At 30.0% G+C, this 19,074-nt stretch overlaps 1 protein-coding gene across 3 annotated transcripts in view; it reads left to right on the top strand.

Annotated features, from left to right (window-relative positions):
* Positions 1–395: 395 nt before the first annotated feature.
* The window catches only part of LOC130894153 (EGFR adapter protein-like), a 40,968-nt gene continuing 22,289 nt past the window's right edge, over positions 396–19,074 (top strand). Inside the window, exon 1 of one of the 3 annotated variants that reach the window (XM_057800765.1) lies at positions 396–550. Coding sequence is in view for 1 of the 3 variants with exons in the window: in XM_057800764.1 (XP_057656747.1) it covers positions 11,777–11,938 (162 nt within the window). In the remaining 2 variants the exon portion in view is untranslated. Of the gene's footprint in view, positions 551–11,473; positions 11,939–14,896; positions 15,077–19,074 lie in introns of those variants that run through there. The other 2 variants (XM_057800764.1, XM_057800766.1) reach the window with 2 other exon arrangements.

Here is a 19,074-nt window from a genome sequence, read left to right on the forward strand (position 1 = left end):
ATCTAGCTACTAGCTACTACTGTTTATTCGGTAATCTCAAAAAAATACTCGCCGGTAAAAAATTCAGTTTAAATGAAGAAGTAATTACTGGAATTGTCTATTGCCTATTTTGAAACAATTTTGTTTTTAGATTGAGATGATATTCGTGATGTAATTGCGTCCCAAATCATACATCCCCTTTTTCCATTTTCAGTTTGATTATTCTTTATCATTAGTATCGTTTTTTGGTCTTCTATTTGTTAACATGACTGACAGGTCTAAAGTATTGAAGTACTTCGTAATTTATCAATGGAATATCGATTCTATCGATTATATAATCGATTCAACTAAATGTGAGGTTATCGAAATATTTAAATTCCATAGAAATGATTTACATTTTTGGTACGATACGCCCTGCTGTGCCTCCTCCCCGGTATCAAAATTGTTGCAGAATGTTTTAAAGAAGAAGAAAAAACCCACGCGATGGCACGGGGACAGTTTAGTGCTTGGCCGGTCGCATTTGTTCAGTGAACTTGCCCAGCTGACTGGACTTAAGTAACCCGTTTAAAAGGTAAGTCATCGTTCATTGTCATTTTTTATACAGTATATATCTAGATATAGTTTTTATTAGATAAAATATTCAAAGGGGTTACTTCAATTATATTTACGAAATAAAAACTGATGGTTGCTGTGCAATCAACTGATTAATTTCAAGTCATGTTCTTCGTAAATTGTAAGTTGATATTATGGGATTAACTCCCGAAGCTATGTCTCTTTGGGAACGGCACGGAACATTTTAAAACGGAACGTTATATTCGGAATCGAATCCCCTCGTCAAAACAAAAAAGATCTCCTCTTAAATTCGTTCGGCACGCAGATAGAAATTTATGCATTCAACTCAAAATAAAAATAAACGTCAGAAACACCAAGTTTTCACCAATTTTAACGTACAGAAGGCAAATTATGACGAAATCAAACGGAAACAATTGAATTTTCACTGAATTTGAGGTTATAAAATCCAATTCCTCACTTAGAAATGCCAATTTTTGATCTTTTCGGGCTATTGGCACATTGAATTGACAATAAGTTTTTTTTTATCAATTTTAACTTCAAAAACGCCAATTTTTCACTAAATTCAACTTACAGAAGCCAAATTCTTTCGAAATCATTGGAAAAAAGTGAGTTGTCACTGAATTTGAAGTTATAAAATTCAATTCTTCACTTATAAACGCCAATTGTAGAATTATTGACGAATTGAATTCAGAATAATTTTTTTTAAAAATATTTAACTTATGGAAAACAAATTTTCACCAAATTCAACGTACAGAAACCAAATGATACCGAAATCAAAGAAAAAAATGAATTTTTACTGAATTTGAGGTTATAAAATCCAAGTCTTCACTTAGAAATGCCAATTTTTTTGATCTATGAACGAATTGATTTGAAAATAAGCTTTTTTTGTAAAATTTGACTTGAAAAACGAATTCTTAATATAAATAACGATTGAAAAAAAACAATTTCTACCTATTTGAGCTCAAAATATCATAATTTTTGGCAATATTGAACTGAGAAATTTCAATTTAAACTTTTAAAAATCGTTTTTTCACTAAATTCAACGTGTAAAATCCAATTTCTGGCAAAATCATTGAATGAAATCTCTTCGTCAAAATAACGAAGATCTCCACATTCGTTCGGTACGCAGATAGAAATTCAACTCAAAATAAAATAAAAATAAGTGGTCGGTGTAGAAGAATGCGTTAGAAATGTTTTCAAAATGGAAAACGAAGCTCGAAAAAAATATTTTCGTTTTGTTTTATAGAATTTAATAATAGTTATTAAAATTAATATTAAATAAAATGAAGAATATGTGAAAATTGGATAATTATGAAAATTCGAAGTAAATGAAAGAGATTTGAATAGGGAAACAAAATGTGCGGTGCTGCCATCTAAGGAGCGTCGAAATAACGATAAGAATTGACTTTAGTATAAGTAAGGCTTGGAAAACGTGAAAAGACGTTTTAATTGTCAAAAATCAAAACCTTATTTCGGAAAATTCGAAGTGCGTTTACACGATACGCTAGAAAAACTATTTAGATTCAAATTTAATTGATAATATATTGGAAAAAGGAAATCTCAAAGTCAATAGACAATTAGTTGAATTTATTGAATATTTAAGGGTGAAAATACAGGAATGTATCAATGTTTAGAGTCATTTTCAAGGTCATTCGAAAGGCAACAAAGAAACCACAAGAATTGGTCAAATTTAGTCACGAAAAGAAATATTAGAAAGAATTTTTTGATAGACTATGGCTTATATACTTTAACATCAAAATTTGACATTAAATTTCAATATATTTCAAAGAAAGTGGGTTTTTAATTTATTTTTGACTCATTAATGATGAAAATTTTTTGTCATTACCCATACAAACATAAACTAGAGTCATTCGGATCGAGATTCATTTTGGAACGTTGAATAACTAATTTTGGGACATCAAAAACAATTTATCCAAACTGAAATGTCTTAAAACTCACCCCAAATTTCTCATGAAAACGATTGATTATATCTTATAGATGTATTTTTTCATAATTTACTTCATTTCCACGTAATGTCCCTTTCTCCACAGGATTTTCCACAAACATTCATGTTCAAAAAAAAGGAAATCATCTCTTTTTTTTTAGATTCTGTTCCTATATTAAGTGTGGAAATGAATTGGACAATCAAATCGATTATTCCTATATAAACTAGAGTCATTCGAATCGAAATTTATCTTGTAGGGGTAGTTTCTTATAATCTACTTCATCTTCAAGTAATGTTTTTTCAAAAAAACTTCAGTTGCATCAAAATTTGAACGTAATTTTATGTTTTAATCACAAGAAAAGAAAATATTCATTAATATGAAAATAACAGCTCTTCCAATAAGAAAATAACTTTTCTTTTTCATTTTGGAATCAAGCAGGTAATTGGTAAAAAAAGGAAGTTGCCCAAAACAAATTTCATTCACCATGAATCAACTAAACCACCTGTTTATACTTTCATTATTTTAGCATCGAAAATTTCTCTAAAAACTATTTTTTTTTTCTTTATTACAAAACTCTGAATTGTCATTCAAGTTGAATTAGTCACTAATAGGTTAAAAACATCATTATAGAATTACGAATTTAATTATTTTATTGAATATCTTTCTCTGGCACTGTACTATATATAATCTACACCTAATAACACGAAAATCCATCGATGTAGATAGAGAGGTGGTTTGCGTGTTGTTCATAAGTCTCTCCTAGTAATTACTATTATAAATAATGGGGAAACGAAGAGGGTTACGCTATAATTTCTGCGGCGTAAATCACCCACCATGGTGGTTAATGGTAGCGTTCTTATAACCGCTACCGTTTAGTTAGATGGTAATCGAAACATGTCCACCATTGGCGTACAATCACGTTCATTTTTTAATTAAACCAAACCTCATCAATACCACAGAAAAAGTCCAAATTAATATCCAATTATTCCAAAAAAGAGTTGAGTTGATTTCAGCTATCAGTGCACTGATGATATTATGATGATATTATTGATATTAATCAACTCTTTCTGTTAACTAAATCCACATCGTCTGCTTGTGATCCTCAACTAGGTGCAGTGCTCTGGAGTTCCACAACTTCTAAATAATGTTGAAAGAAATTTCGTCTTAATATTTGACACTCACCAGAAAATAACCATCCATCAAAGTGGAACTTAATTATAACAAAAAAAACATCTCTAACTCCATATTCTGTTACATCTCTACCACCTTGGAACGAAAAAAACCAAATAAAACAACAGAAAAAACGTCAAACCATAGAAAGGGTAGTTTGTTTTTAGACTGTGGATTTCTTCTTTTTTCTTCTTCTTAAAACATCGTTTGGTCGTTTAATTTTTATGTTTACGGGTTAATACGTTCATGGATATTGTTTGATAACCACAACCCAGCCTTGCAGAGGAGTAATTCCGATATCGGGGCTAATTCCAATGAACCTTACTCACTATTAAAAATTCCCTCGTCCCAAAATATACCCAACGAATCTTTTTTTCTTTCCAATTGAGAGGAAGTTTCTTACTGCTACATTTGATGATTATCCTTGCAAGAAGATTTTAGTTTTATGTTGGACCACATTCAACTATAAACCGTAATAACTTCGAGAAGTTTGCCCAACTCATTTCTCGTAAGTTTAATTCAATTTTTTAATAATTTGTTTGCTAATTGGACCTGAAAAACCTCTGGGACCCGTGGTCCCCATCAAATTGAAATTTATTTGCATGTAGTACATCCTAATATATATTTTTTAGTTTATAAATAGTATTAATGGTTTAAAATCAGTTAAATAATCGATTTATATATATATATATATATATATATATATATATATATATATATATATATTCCTTGTTCTTTCCAAGTCCTTCAGAAAAACGTATCATTGTTTTGCTTTAAAAAATCCTTTTTAATTGAGGACTTTTTAATACCCTACCTGCGTTTTTATTAAGCGTGGTTAAGGACGAAATAAAAAGGGATGATAGGCATAAAAACCCTAAAATACATCCATTAATTTTTAGTTAACAATGTTAGATTAGTATCTTCAGTAAAATGAAAAAGGGTTTATCTTTTATATGAGATTTTACGAGAAGAAAGAAAATCCGCGTTTATTCTTAATAAGTCTATAATTATATTAAACTGAAGAGGGATATCCAACTTCGGATAAATTTCCACATTAGCAACTCATTAAATGGGATTCACACTAGATAGTAAACTTTTCGCAAAAACCCTGATAGTGTGCAGAAACCACGTTATATTTTGAATAATAGACAAGTGACAGTTCATTAAAAATGCGTCAATAGTATATGACAGTTAACAATTTTATCTTATGAACTCAATGGCATAAAAATGACATGACAACCATGAATCCTGATTCGACTTTCATGCTCCAATTCCAAATATAAAAACAGGATGTAGGATTCAAAAAGTATATCGAAAATACTTTCGAATGATCATCATCTGCAACATTTCCTTTGAATCGGACTGAAATCTAATAGAAAACATTTTTTACGCAAATATCTGCGGTTTCTATTAAAAAATTTGTTTTTTAGATTTTGTCGAAAAACTGGGATATAAAAAAAATAAATTCTGGTAGGCCAAAAACAACAAGAATTATTAATATCTTAATATTTTGACAAGAGCTCTTGTCTGCCGATTGGAGATGGATTGGTGAAGATTCAGAAGGTCCGATTCATCGACTTCTTTCGATCGTGCCTACCTGATCCCAAACCGTTTAGAAAGATTGATTATCATGTATTTATAGAAACTGGAGATTTTTAACACCATTAAACTAATACTAATTATTTCTCAACGATGTTTAGTAAATTCAATACACTTTTTATAATTGATAAGCTTCATTGTTGGAAAAACTTTGACCACCGAACCTTTTTTGCAAATCTAGGTTAAGAACATAATTCCGAGAAGGCTAAATCTGACTAATAGGCTAGGAATTCAAGCTTTGATTCATTAATTTTTATCATTGCAATAACCGATGCTCGAGCTGGTGAAGCAACATTTTGTTCTTAACCAAAAGCGGCCATTTTGTTTGATCGTTGCTATAACATCGCATAATACTTGCTATCGATGGTTTTTCAAAATAGTCAATGAAAATAATCCCAAAAAAATCGATGTCATGACCTTATCTGCAGATAGAACGATCTTTGATTTATTTGAAGCCAGTTCTTCCTTCACAAATTGTTATTTTATTTCAGGTATAAATTGATTGACTCACAATTCATCCATGGTTATAAAACGACTTCATTTCTATTAATCACTCGATGGAAACATCTTCATGACGCTGTTTTTGTTCTACAGTTTGCTCATGTCTTCATTTTCAGTTAATATACGATGTATCCACACTTTTTGAAGTATCTACTAGACTGCTTTGTAAATTTATAGAGTCGTCACCTCATTTGATCGATTATTGCGATTCGGGTCTTACGCCCTCGTTTAAACTCTACAACCTAATATATTATTGTTGATAACGAAGAAGCAGTTTCATCCAGAGTTAAATCTAGTTCAGCTTTCTAATTGGTGCGGTTAAAACCTTTTAAATTTACTAAAAACATTCACTATTGGTGACTGCGTCTTCAAACACGTGCTGTAAAGATTACAAGCAACTTCCTACATCTTATAATAACTTTTGTATATTTGGACTGATTACATGAAGCTCAAATCCATTTAAAAACGTTGGATTACTTGTAAGAAATTTACGTCTTTAAAATACAACAAGACATGGTATTGATGAGAAAAGCTGAAGGATCATTATTCAACGTTAATTATGTCGTTTAATGTAAACAATTGAACCTTATATTTCTCTAAAATATCTTTCTCTTATATCAATGTCTTCACAAGCTTCTTTCAGTAACTTATAAAGTTATATTTATTCAGAAAGCAGTGGAAATGCAGTTTGTTGGAAAATTAGATGTCGTATTGAAATTCATCATTCTTTGTTTGAGTTTCCTTTTTCGTTTTATGCTAAGAGTCTTACCATTATTTGATAGAAGCTGTCTGCATTCGTCTATTTTTTTAAACTGACTTGTTATTAACATAAATACCGATTCGTAAATATAGAAAATACTTTATTTTTCGAATAGTTTGATTATCAGATAATGATGTCAAACTAATAAACAAATAAAACATTTTCTTTCCTTAATTTATCTCCATAATTTATACACTTCGTTCAGCGAGGTTCCATCTTTTTTACCTAGGTTTGTGTCCTCAAAATACTAGTTCTGATCTCATGAAAATGTCTTCTGCAGATGATTAGTTAACATTAAATCAAATCTAGTAAATATGGTGGAAGATCAAACCAATTTGAAGAGTTTTCCGTAAATTTTAGTTGAAGTGTGTTGTCCTGATGAAAAATCACTTTATTTTACTTAAAATATGTTCGCTAATAGTATCTTAACGAAGCTGGAAACGCCTGTACTTGTACTGGTCGATTAAAAATTTTTATGTAAAACATAGAATAATCTATTTTATAACTTTGTGTATGGAATAAGGTTCTAAAAACGCGTTTATAACAAGATTTGGAAATTGAAAAAAATAAAACAAAACTTGGAAAACGCAGTAAATTGATCAATTAACTTTTTTAACTGCACGCCTTGAGCACCTACCTCGAATTGAACAGACTGACACTAAACTTGGCTCTGCATTAATAAAATCAGGCATTTATGGACCATATAGAGGGTGATAAAATTTGTCTCATGGAGCCCTAACATTGTACTTGTCCGCTTTTCGAATGATAAGGAAAATATATGGCCTCAGCAGTCACTAAAAACCCTTATAGAGAAAATGGTCAGTTATACATATCTGATAGATAAAAAGAAAATTATACGAATTTCTACTGAAATTACATTAGATTGTGAATTATATAGAAAGTCAGATTGAGTAAATCTTATAGAAATAGAGAACGATATTCAAAATTTTAAAAATATTGACTTGGAAGGCCATAGAATTAATCACAATAAACGAACATAGGAACTTCAACAAGACTGAAGATTAAAGATATTGACATTACAGACAAAACCATGACCAAATGACAAAAAAAGGTTCAATAAGACTTAGTCGAAGTTCGAATTGTGAAAATAACTTCATAAATAGTAAAAAATTGTTCAAGAAATGATGAAATTAGAGCTGGAGAAGCTGAAATTCGTGTAAGCTTCACGAAAAAAGTATTTAATGGCAAGATAGCTCCAACAAGACTTAGCCGAAGCTCGAATTGTGAAAATAACTTAATAAATAGTGAAGATTAGTTCAAGAAATGATTAAATTAGAACTAGAGAAGCTGGAATTCGTGTAAGCTTCACGAAAAAAGAATTTAACTTCAAGTCAGCTTCAACAAGACTTAGCCGAAGCTCGAATTGTGAAAATAACTTCATAAATCGTAAAAAATAGTTCAAGAAATGATTAAATTGGAGCTAGAGAAGCTGGAATTCGTGTAAGCTACACGATAAAAGATTTTAACATCAAGTCAGCTTCAACAAGACTTAACCGAAGCTCGAATTGTGAAAATAACTTCATAAATCGTAAAAAATAGTTCAAGAAATGATTAAATTGGAGCTAGAGAAGCTGGAATTCGTGTAAGCTACACGATAAAAGATTTTAACATCAAGTCAGCTTCAACAAGACTTAACCGAAGCTCGAATTGTGAAAATAACTTCATAAATCGTAAAAAATAGTTCAAGAAATGATTAAATTGGAGCTAGAGAAGCTGGAATTCGTGTAAGCTACACGATAAAAGATTTTAACATCAAGTCAGCTTCAACAAGACTTAACCGAAGCTCGAATTGTGAAAATAACTTCATAAATCATGAAAAATAGTTCAAGAAATGATTAAATTAAAGCTAGAGAAGCTGAAATTCGTGTAAGCTTCACGAAAAAAGAATTTAACTTCAAGTTAGCTTCAACAAGACTTAGCCGAAGCTCGAATTGTGAAAATAACTTCATAAATCGTGAAAAATAGTTCAAGAAATGATTAAATTAGAGCCAGGGAAGCTGAAATTCGTGTAAGCTTCACGAAAAAAGAATTTAACTTCAAGTCAGCTTCAACAAGACTTAGCCGAAGCTCGAATTATGGAAATAACTTCATAAATCGTGAAAAATAGTTCAAAAAATGATTAAATTAGAGCTAGAGAAGCTGAAATTCGTGTAAGCTTCACGAAAAAAGAATTTAACATCAAGTCAGCTTCAACAAAACTTACCCGAAGCTCGAATTGTGAAAATAACTTCATAAATCGTGAAAAATAGTTCAAGAAATGATTAAATTAGAGCCAGAGAAGCTGAAATTCGTATAAGCTTCACGAAACAAGTATTTAACTGCTTCAACAAGACATAGCCGATGCTCGAATTGTAAAATTAACTTCACAAATCGGGAAAAATAGATGGAAATAGATGGAAAAATGATGGAATTAGAGCTAGAGAAGTTGACATTGCTCCTCAAATGACCACCGAGCAGCTAGGCTAAGGTTCGGACATGTAAACTGGAATGTTCAAAATTGGATTAATGTACTTTCTACAGTCCAGATTTTGTACATAAAACAAATGGTGAGAGTTATTTTCCTTGCAACATAAGACCTTGAACAAATTTTTTGGGGTGGAATATCTTTGAGATCTAAACAGAATTGGTGTCTTCCCGGTACATGGAATCTGGTCTTCAAGTTTCTCTAATCAACCAAACGTTGACGATTACTAAGCTTTGCCTATACCTCCGTACGCACCAATAAATTCTTCGAAAACAAAGTCAGGCTCTTCCTGCAACTGATTCATTTCTTTTTGTATCTCGTAATCTTCTTCAACCAGCGCTAATCGATTTTGGTGGACTACTGGTTTGGAGATCTTTCTTATACGATAGACGACATCATTGATTCTTGTCCTTTTTAATTATGCATCTTTGCGAGATTTTTGTTATTTTGGACCAACGTTTATAGAAGCAAGCATATAGCAACTAAACTTCAACTACTGCAATAGGTGGCTTTTCAATAATTATATTTTTAATTACCAAAATCGGTTTTTCTATTCTCTATCTTTTCCATGAAAAGTATTTCTTCAACACAAAACGTACAAGAATTTGTAGCTGCTGAAAATTAATTGAATTTTTTCTGCAAAGAAACTTATAATTATTATACAGGATATAAAAAGGAGATTAATTTAACCATGTATCCTTTGCATTATAAAATGAAAATTGAGAAGGTTTAGAATGGTTTTTTTTCTAATTTCGAAGACATCTATATAATAATTCCAGGTATAAATAATGAAACTTTTCTTTTGTCGCTTTCCCCAGTCATTATCATTAAGAAAATTACCAGTGAGACCCACAATCACAATACTGTCGGTGTTTAGTCAAAAACCCGAGAAATATAAAGGCGGAGACATTTCGTCCAGTGTAGTAGCAAAAAATTTTTATCCTTATCCATATAACACGTCGGTTCTCGAATGATATACGAATGGAGTTTGGAACTTGGAAATGCATGGTAAAATCATCAGAAAATGTAGAAATTTACAACTACTTAGGATTTCAACAGATAAATCACCATACAAGTCACACAACTTAGTCCAAAGAATCTTCAAATATATGTTTGAGTAGCGGATCTTACCAGTGACCGAAAGCTACATGATAAATCGAATTTCGGAAAGAAAAAATTGGATACCCACGCCCATGAAAGAAAAAATAGATCTCCAAGCACAATATGTCTCCTTTTTACGAGAATAATGTTCCAAAAAAGAAACGTTCTATCATTGGGTAATTTGGCGGTTTTTTTTCGCGTGTATAAAAGACAAAAGGAAATTCGTCAAGCATTTTCACCGTACGAAATGAGACGTGCATATCAGAAAACAAAAGTGCTGCCTCGAAAATGGGCGCAATTACTTTCTTTCCTATCTTGGAAATTAAACATTTCGTTGTTAATTTTTCTTTTTGTCTTTCTGTAATTACCAGGTAACTACCAAACGAAATATTTGGTTAGGTTATTCTAAAATATTATATATTTTCGAAACCTTAAAAACAATTAATATCTATTGGTTATATTAAAATTTTTTCATAAATAAAAAAGTTCCAGCTTACGATCGTATAACCTCCCATTTTATTAAAAATTTAGCATTTCAATATTTTAATTCGTTTATCATGGAAATTTTGAAAATTAACAAACGTCCTTGTTAGATTTAAAAAGTTCCCCCTTAACTAAACATAATTTTTCTTAAAACCGAAGAAACAAGTAGCGGTCTCGTCATTAATAGAAGACATCTTAACACCTGCTTCAATGAAAAGACTTTTTGTCATAAAACTGACAGTATTCAAAAAAATACACAGTCGCAAAACATTTTATTTAATTTCGGTGGAGGTGCTTAAAAATATCTCAATCTAATGTCGTTCTATATTATTTTAAACGTATAAATTGACGTTATAATGTGATGAAACTTGTAACCTTGCCCAAAATATATATTGTGAAAGTACGTGCATTGAAGACGGCGAACCGAAGACGTAGAGGGAAGAAGTATAAGTTCGGTCGACTTCGGTGTTTTTTCAAGCAGCATTCCTTTAGCAAATGAAGAATACAGGACCGCAATAGTATATTTTTAAACATTAATTAAGAATTGCGTAATTTTTAACATATAACAAAAGTCGAAGAGATTGAATCACCTTGTTGTAAACTAATTAATTAAATGTATCTCATATTTTCAATATATTACTTAATTACACGTTATAGACATAAAAATTTCAAACATATATAGTAATAAAAGTAAATTCTCAACTTGACACTAAGTTTCATATTTATAATTATTTTCTTCTCGATAATCTACTAGAAAAATCGTTTTAGTTCAAAAAATTGTTTTGCAAATTGGGCAGGTGCTATCCTGTGTTTCAAGTACCTGACCCGCACTACATGGCTGGCAAAGCAAGAGGAAGGCCTCGTCATTTCACATCCACTCACTTCAGTTCTTTGAGATCGGGCTAAAGGATAACAATTTATAGATTTTTTTTTCTATTTTTAAAAAGCATTAGCACAGATGGTAACGAAAATAGTGACTTAGCGCAAATGTGTTATTAAGGTTATATTAATATCTGGTGTCGAAAATAATTATAAAAATGTGAAATACGAAAAAAATATGAGATTAGTAATAATAAGACGAAAAAAGTGTTCCACGTCTTCATTTATTCATATACAGTGATGTGATTATAGATTGAATGTGTGTAGGAGGGAGATTTTTCGGTTTTTTGGCGTGTATTGATGATGGGGAGACTCAGTAAAAGTACACCATCTATTAGAGTGAATTATAGAAAACTGGTAGATGAATATAGCAGCAGTTGTGATAGTTTGAAGATAATGCCTGCCTTGCCTGATTTCTTTACGTATTCATGTAGACATTGTGGACAAAGACAAACTTTACAGGTAGATTTTTTATTAAATTATAAATTACACCGCTCAATTAATATGACATAATATTGTACTCAATTTCTTTGCAATATCGTATTTAAATCACTATTTAAAAAAAATTACTATTTGTATGTTTGCTATATTGGAGGGACAGTAATAAAGTCCAATGTATAGTTCATTTATATAAAAAGGATGTGAAAATAATTATATTTCAAGTATAAACGTCATTAGAAGATGCTGCCATCTATGTTTGATGCCGGAAATTTATCAGCTAATGTGATACTGAGTTCATTGTACGCTTCGAACGAATATTTTATTATGTACATTTTAAACATTTTAATTTCTTTTCTCTTCGGTAGCTTGAACATTATATTAATATTACCTTTTCATTATATTTAATCAAATACTTCTACCGGAAATTATAAGTCATTTAAAGAATCCCAATAACTGTTTTTAGCTTACTCGGAATAAAAACACAAAGATTTATATTTACACTACTTCCGGTTCTGTATTTAAAATCAGCTGAATGGCTGTTACTTCCCCACTTTTTATTTGTATAATTAAAATAACTACAGCTCGTTAAACTAATTAGTGTACCTATTTGTACTTTCATTCAAAGAAACTCTTCCTAAGTACACGAAGAATTGAAAAATGTATTTATTTTTAAGAACGCTTTAATTTTATTTGTTCGGTCACTCTCGAGACTTTTCTACTTCCCCGGTCGAGTTTTGTGTTTCTACTCTACTCGACTTATGAAGTGGTCAACACGCGAACCTTCAAAAACACTCCATTTTCCTGTTTATTTTTTCATTCAATATTCATTCGATACATTAATCGATTAAATATATCGGGTTTTCATAGAAAAACAAATAGCGTAGAGAAGAACTAGACATTGATTGTGTTATAATTGTATAATAATATATACCACATAAAATGATATAAAAGAATGCTTAATGGAAAGCGATACAAAAAACGTCGTAGTAGTAGCATTATGAATCATCTTTTCAATATAAACGAACTACTCACTCGAAATAACCTCGCAATAAATAGAAAAGCTGTCAACATAATTAGGTCCGAAATTTATGATTTCCACTATATATGTTCCACTATATACAAATAACTATTTCAGTACCAGAATATTTATCGCATTTTCCGGTGTTGCAGCCCCTTTTAAAAATGAAATTACAAAAAAACAACATATGTAGTAGGCGGTTTCCTATTACATGTACAATTCGTTAGATCACGTGTGTGTGATATTTTAGGGTGTTGATATTAAATTTAACAAGAATTTCGTGGGATTAGTTTAATTGAGGGTGTGTAGAGGGAGATTAGATTCGTTAATGGAAATCTATTTATACGGTGAGAGAAATATTGCTGTAAATTTAGTTTTTTTATCAGTTTATGAAAATATCACAATGTAATATATCGATAGAAGTTATAATCGCTTCAAAGACTTTTTAAAAACTTATTCTAGTCAACAATGGTATAATGAAGTGACAATACAAAGGTTTTTGAAAGACTCCTGTCTATCCAACAATGACAACAAGAGGTATACGTTATAATATACGTGATTCCAAAATTCGAAACGAATGAGCATCGCGCGGTCGAGTGGCTTTGCTTTTCTTCTCGAGTGTTCGATTCTATGGAACCAAACAAAGAGGTTATGTAAAGAATAACAGTCCATTGTCCAAATACTACAAAAGAAAAGCTGCAGTTTGACATAGGTAGAAATCAGTGGCGGGTATTTCAATGTTATTTACTACTTCAAATAGTATTTTCTATTCGTTTTTTAATGTTCCGCTTATGGTTTAACATAATGATAGATTTTTATTGACAAGACTGCAGTTTATTATATTTTCGGTCTATAGAATCTTTGAAGGTAATTTATACGTCGTTAGAATGAATACCAAGAAATGGAAAAGAGAAAAGACTGAAATATACATCATTAACGTTCTAGATATTTTATTTTGATTCTAAAAACGATTCTATACAAATTATTTCGTTTGAGATTGTTGAAAATATGAAAAATATTGTTTTTCGACTAATAAATATTCAGTAGTGGGACTTTAGTTTAAATATTTTTATAGATTTTATTTATTTATAATCTAGAAAGTGTTTTTCTGGAATTTTGGAAAAACGGTAGAAGTTTGAGAAAAAAACTTCAAATCAAAGTTGTAGATCTTTTAATTCTATACAAAAATGGTCCTCTGCAGTTTTTTGTTATTAATCATATTTACAAAGTTAGAATGACTAGAAATTTTAAAAAACGTATGTACAATTTAAAAAAAAAATTCCGAGATTAAAATTTGTGATTTTTTCAATATATTCGATTTGTTTTTTTTTTGAAAAATCACAATTTTTCATTGATTTATGATTTCTAAAAGCTATGATCCCACTCTAATTTTGTAAATATCAATAATAGCGAAACATTTTTGTGTAAAATTCTAATATCTACAAGTTTTCAATATTTTCTTTCTGATTTTCAGCGTTTTTCCATAATTCGTAAAAAACGGTCATATTCAGAATTCGCATCTGAATACCTTGGATCATCAATTATCAATTATATTACGAAATTAATTAGTAAAATAAATAGTAAATTATTCGAAAAAGTATTAAAATGTAAAAATTTTCAGTATGCATTGTAAATAATAAAAAATATACGATCACAAATTATTCCACGCCACTGGATTTGTAATTAAACCAATAATTATTGAGATGCCGAGTTTATTATCTCTTGACCAGCGTTGCCAGATAACCGGTTGATCAACTCAATTTTTTTATACAAAAAAACAACTAGAACAAAATATCTTTTACTAATCGATGGTGCTTAGAAATATCCAATTTCGTTTTATACTTATAACTAATTAATTCTAATCAAAAAATGCTAAAATATACGATCTTTCAAGTAAAAATTCTTTGTATCGAACGAAATTATTCAGTACCGGCAACATTGCGTTTGACGTAAGCCGTAACATCTGCCTATTCGACTTCTTGACTACTCAACAATAAATGGCGGAGAATTGTATACTGGAATGTATCTGAAACGAATGACATTTTGTATGTATGTACGTTCGATTAGTAACTGTAGTGTAATAGTGCAACGAAGTCGAACATATGCTGCGAAATTAAACGGTATCTCGAAAGCTTTTCAATGTAAGTTTCTATCATAGATTCCTTGTTCAAGTTTGATTAAAATAAACTCTATATCAGTGGCGGCGTTAACAATAAATATCGAAATTCTTATGCATAATATATAACCTAACCTTTACTCGCTTATTCCCTATAACATCGAATGATTTATAGTTTTTAATTACAATCTTAAATTAATATTTCAAAAAGCTTTTCTGCTTTTTAGCTTATATTAAAATTTTTCCCACATTATTCTCTAATACTTTACCTGAAGTACCCTGTCAAGTTTAATCTATAACGTTCTATATTTATCTGTAGTATTGTATACAGGGTCGAAGATTGGAAAAAATCTTTATTAGATATATAATTTTTTCAATAATGTACTAAATTTACGTTTTCTAATACCTCATTAAAACCACAGTAATTACATCTCAAGATATATAGTGTCTCCCTCGTATTTTGTCTACCCAAAAATTCTATATACGACTTTATGAAAATATTTTAGTATAACTGCGAACTGAATGGAAAAACAGTTTGTTCAATATTCAATTTCCAGAATCAGTGAATCATTTGATAGTATAGATAAACAACATTACACAAAAAATTAATCCTTTGGAATTCATATTACGGGACGTTGAAAATCCACGTAGCTCGGACAATAGAAGGGGGATAAGCTCAAATACTACGTGGCGGGCGGAAGGAACTGATAGCAAAGCCACGTGGTTTTTTTTTTCATTTAAAGAGGCACACAAATGCTTGTGATATTTGCCCCGCACATTTAACCTCAAAAAATCTTCGAGGTATTCTTGCAAAACTGAAAAGGAAATATACGTATTATATCAAAGCCGTCCCTGTTCTATATATGCATGTATATACATAACCAAAACATGGTAGACTAATATTTCAGAAATTAAATTCACGTTCAAATGATTTTCAATTAAATTTCCATTTTGATTTTGTTTGCGTACCTTTCTATAAACACCACATTAATTTCATGTTAATTGCAACGGTAACAAACAATATTTGTTTCCGTAATTGCTTGGATAAAAAAAAATTGTTAATACTCCATTAGTACCGGGTTTACACGGAAAACTGTTAGAAATATCATCAGTATAAAAAGTTTTTTTTTCGAATGAAATATCATCTAGAAATGATCACAATGATGACAATTATCAGTATATATATATATATATATATATATATATATATATATATATATATATATATATTTATATATATATATATATATATATTTATATATATATATATATATATATATATATATATTTAATAAACCATAGATATAATCGAGAGTTAATAACCTTTCATAATAACGTCAGTCATTATAAAATTGACAGAAAAAGAAGAAGTGAGATAATAAGTTTATGTTTCATGAAATCGTGAATTATGCATTTGATTATGTGATTATATCTAGCTCAATTTGTGCATGAGCCAACGAAGGTTTCTGAGTTATGCATTCCGACAATTATTAGTAACTTCTTTTTGATAATTAACTAAATTCTATCGTCTATCGACATTCCTAACTGTGTTCAAAACCACTACAGACGTACATCTTAATTAATAATGATAAAAAGTGTATAAAAAGAAAGAATTAGATGCTACAAGACGTTTCTATTAAGTAACCCACGAATAGAGAGCTCTAAACCTTCCCATTTAGTAACCGTATCCGAATGGAACACGCGTTCCTTCGGGAATTTTCCTGTGACACGTAAAACGTGGCACGGGTTTCGTAGATTGCGTATCGCTGCGAACGAAACTTCAAAAACCGCACGAAAAGACAAGTCGTTAAGTGGATGTTCAGTTTTTTTTTAATTCTTCTGGGAAGATGAGGAGATCGGTCGGAAAAGGGAATAAACCAGTTTTTCTTGTGGAACTGGAATTGCGTGAGTGGTTAAATTGATGGAAAAATTGCTTGTATAAAACGCAAACCCGAGTTTCATTTTATCGTTAAATCGTATAATTTGATTCCGAGGAATGTTTTAGCTGAATATATAAATAATTTCCAAAGTTCGCTTTGTTTATTGAATACGAAAAGATCTAATAACATAGTGGTAAACAATATTCCGTGGGAATCATAGAATACTGAAGTCCATAACCTTTGGACGCTTCGGATCGATCAGAACGTTCACGATTATCGGTTTTTGTACGACTACATTCAAATTCATCCAGCTGTCACTTTGTTCTAAATAATCGAAATGTCATGAAATTTGACATAAAGTTTAAAACCAAAAGTTAAAGCTATATATATATATATATATATATATATATATATATATATATATATATATATATATATATATATATATATATATATATAGCTTTAACTTTTGTATATATATATATATAAAAGTTATAGAATTATAAATATGCAGAATATTAAAACACAAAAATAATGATTTATTTCCTGCACTATATTTTTCATTAAAAAATATGACACACAGTTTCTCCATTACGTAAAATCAATGGAACCTTTCAGAAGTAAATAAGCTTCATCTCAAGGGAAATAAGATATAATCAATGTTATCTGAATTACGAGAGATGATAGATACTGTCAAATAAACTACAAATTAAATTTTAGAATAATAGCGTATAGAATAAAATCAAAATTTAACAGTAAACACCAACTGTGATTCGTAAAATATTGATCGATCCCCGTATTTTAAATATAAACACCAGATGATGCAACATCTTGTAATCGAGTGGAGAATGATTGACGTGTGATTAAGGGTTCGAGCATTGACTGCCGGTGATGGCAAAAAATAATAGAAATGAGAATTAGGTATATAGAGATAATGGATACTACTTGTAACCATTAGTTAGGAGCTCGGGATACATGTCTATTGCATTGACGTTCATCAAGTCGAATGCCATTTTAACTTCTAGATTTAGCGAAAATCCGGTTTCAAATTGATTTTGTAAGCTGTATACGGGGCGATAAACAACTTTAGACATCCTCAAAATTGAAATAAAAGACAATCAAATACATTTGAATTATAGACTTTTCCTCGAAAAAATGAAAAATTGAGAATTAAATGATTCATGATATAAATATCAATTTTTTTAACTCAACTGACGAATAAAAAACTTGTGAAATTTTAAGGTTATGACATCCCTAATTAACCCCTTAAAATGGTTCAATCGCCCTTAATAACTCATACAGTTTACCAAATTTAGTATTTTCAACTTAAAAGTACTGAAAATAATAAAAATTCTTCGAAATTTAGTGCAAATTGGTCAAAAAAATCAATAAGTCCAACCCTGTTTTTTATATTTTTATTTTTTTTTAATGTATTTATATATTTAATAGATCAACATAATTTCTAGTTATAGTAAGCCTCATTATATATTTATAAAATACTTTTTCTTCTCTATAACTTTCAAAATAAATATGTTCAGAATATCGAATGCGAAAACAAGATTGAATAAAGTTTTTCCTTGTTAAAACTTTTCCACGCTCGTTCTTCCGAACGATATTGAACATTCATGATATTTTCTTGACATCATTTCATATCCCCGGCATCTTTGAGCAACAATCAAACACAGTTTCATTATTTTATTTTTTTATTTAAAAAAATCATTTTAGTAATGGCGTCTTTTAACGTGATCGTAATTAAAAGCCCCCTCGAGACTGAACTTCCGGTATCTGACGGAAATTTATAAGTAAACTACCGAGATTTTTTTTTATTATCAACAAACATTATTTCCACAACAGTAATCCCGCGCAGCACGTTACCATCTTCTGTGTGGATATTTTCTTAAAGTTTGTGAGAACATGATGTAGGTATTTTATTATGTAAATTGCTTGTGTTGGGAATCACAGTAAAGATAACGCTCCAACTATAACTTGAATGTATAAATAAACTATCAAAACACGTTTTTTAATCAACGAATAACACTATAAACTCATTATTATTTATATAAACTAAATCCATTACCATACATTCGAAAATTGACATAAAAAGAGAAACATCAATCAAAGTAGTGAGATAGATAGAGATAGA

Source organism: Diorhabda carinulata, chromosome 5 (genome assembly GCF_026250575.1).
Source record: "Diorhabda carinulata isolate Delta chromosome 5, icDioCari1.1, whole genome shotgun sequence".
In the NCBI taxonomy this organism is placed as follows: domain Eukaryota; kingdom Metazoa; phylum Arthropoda; class Insecta; order Coleoptera; family Chrysomelidae; genus Diorhabda; species Diorhabda carinulata.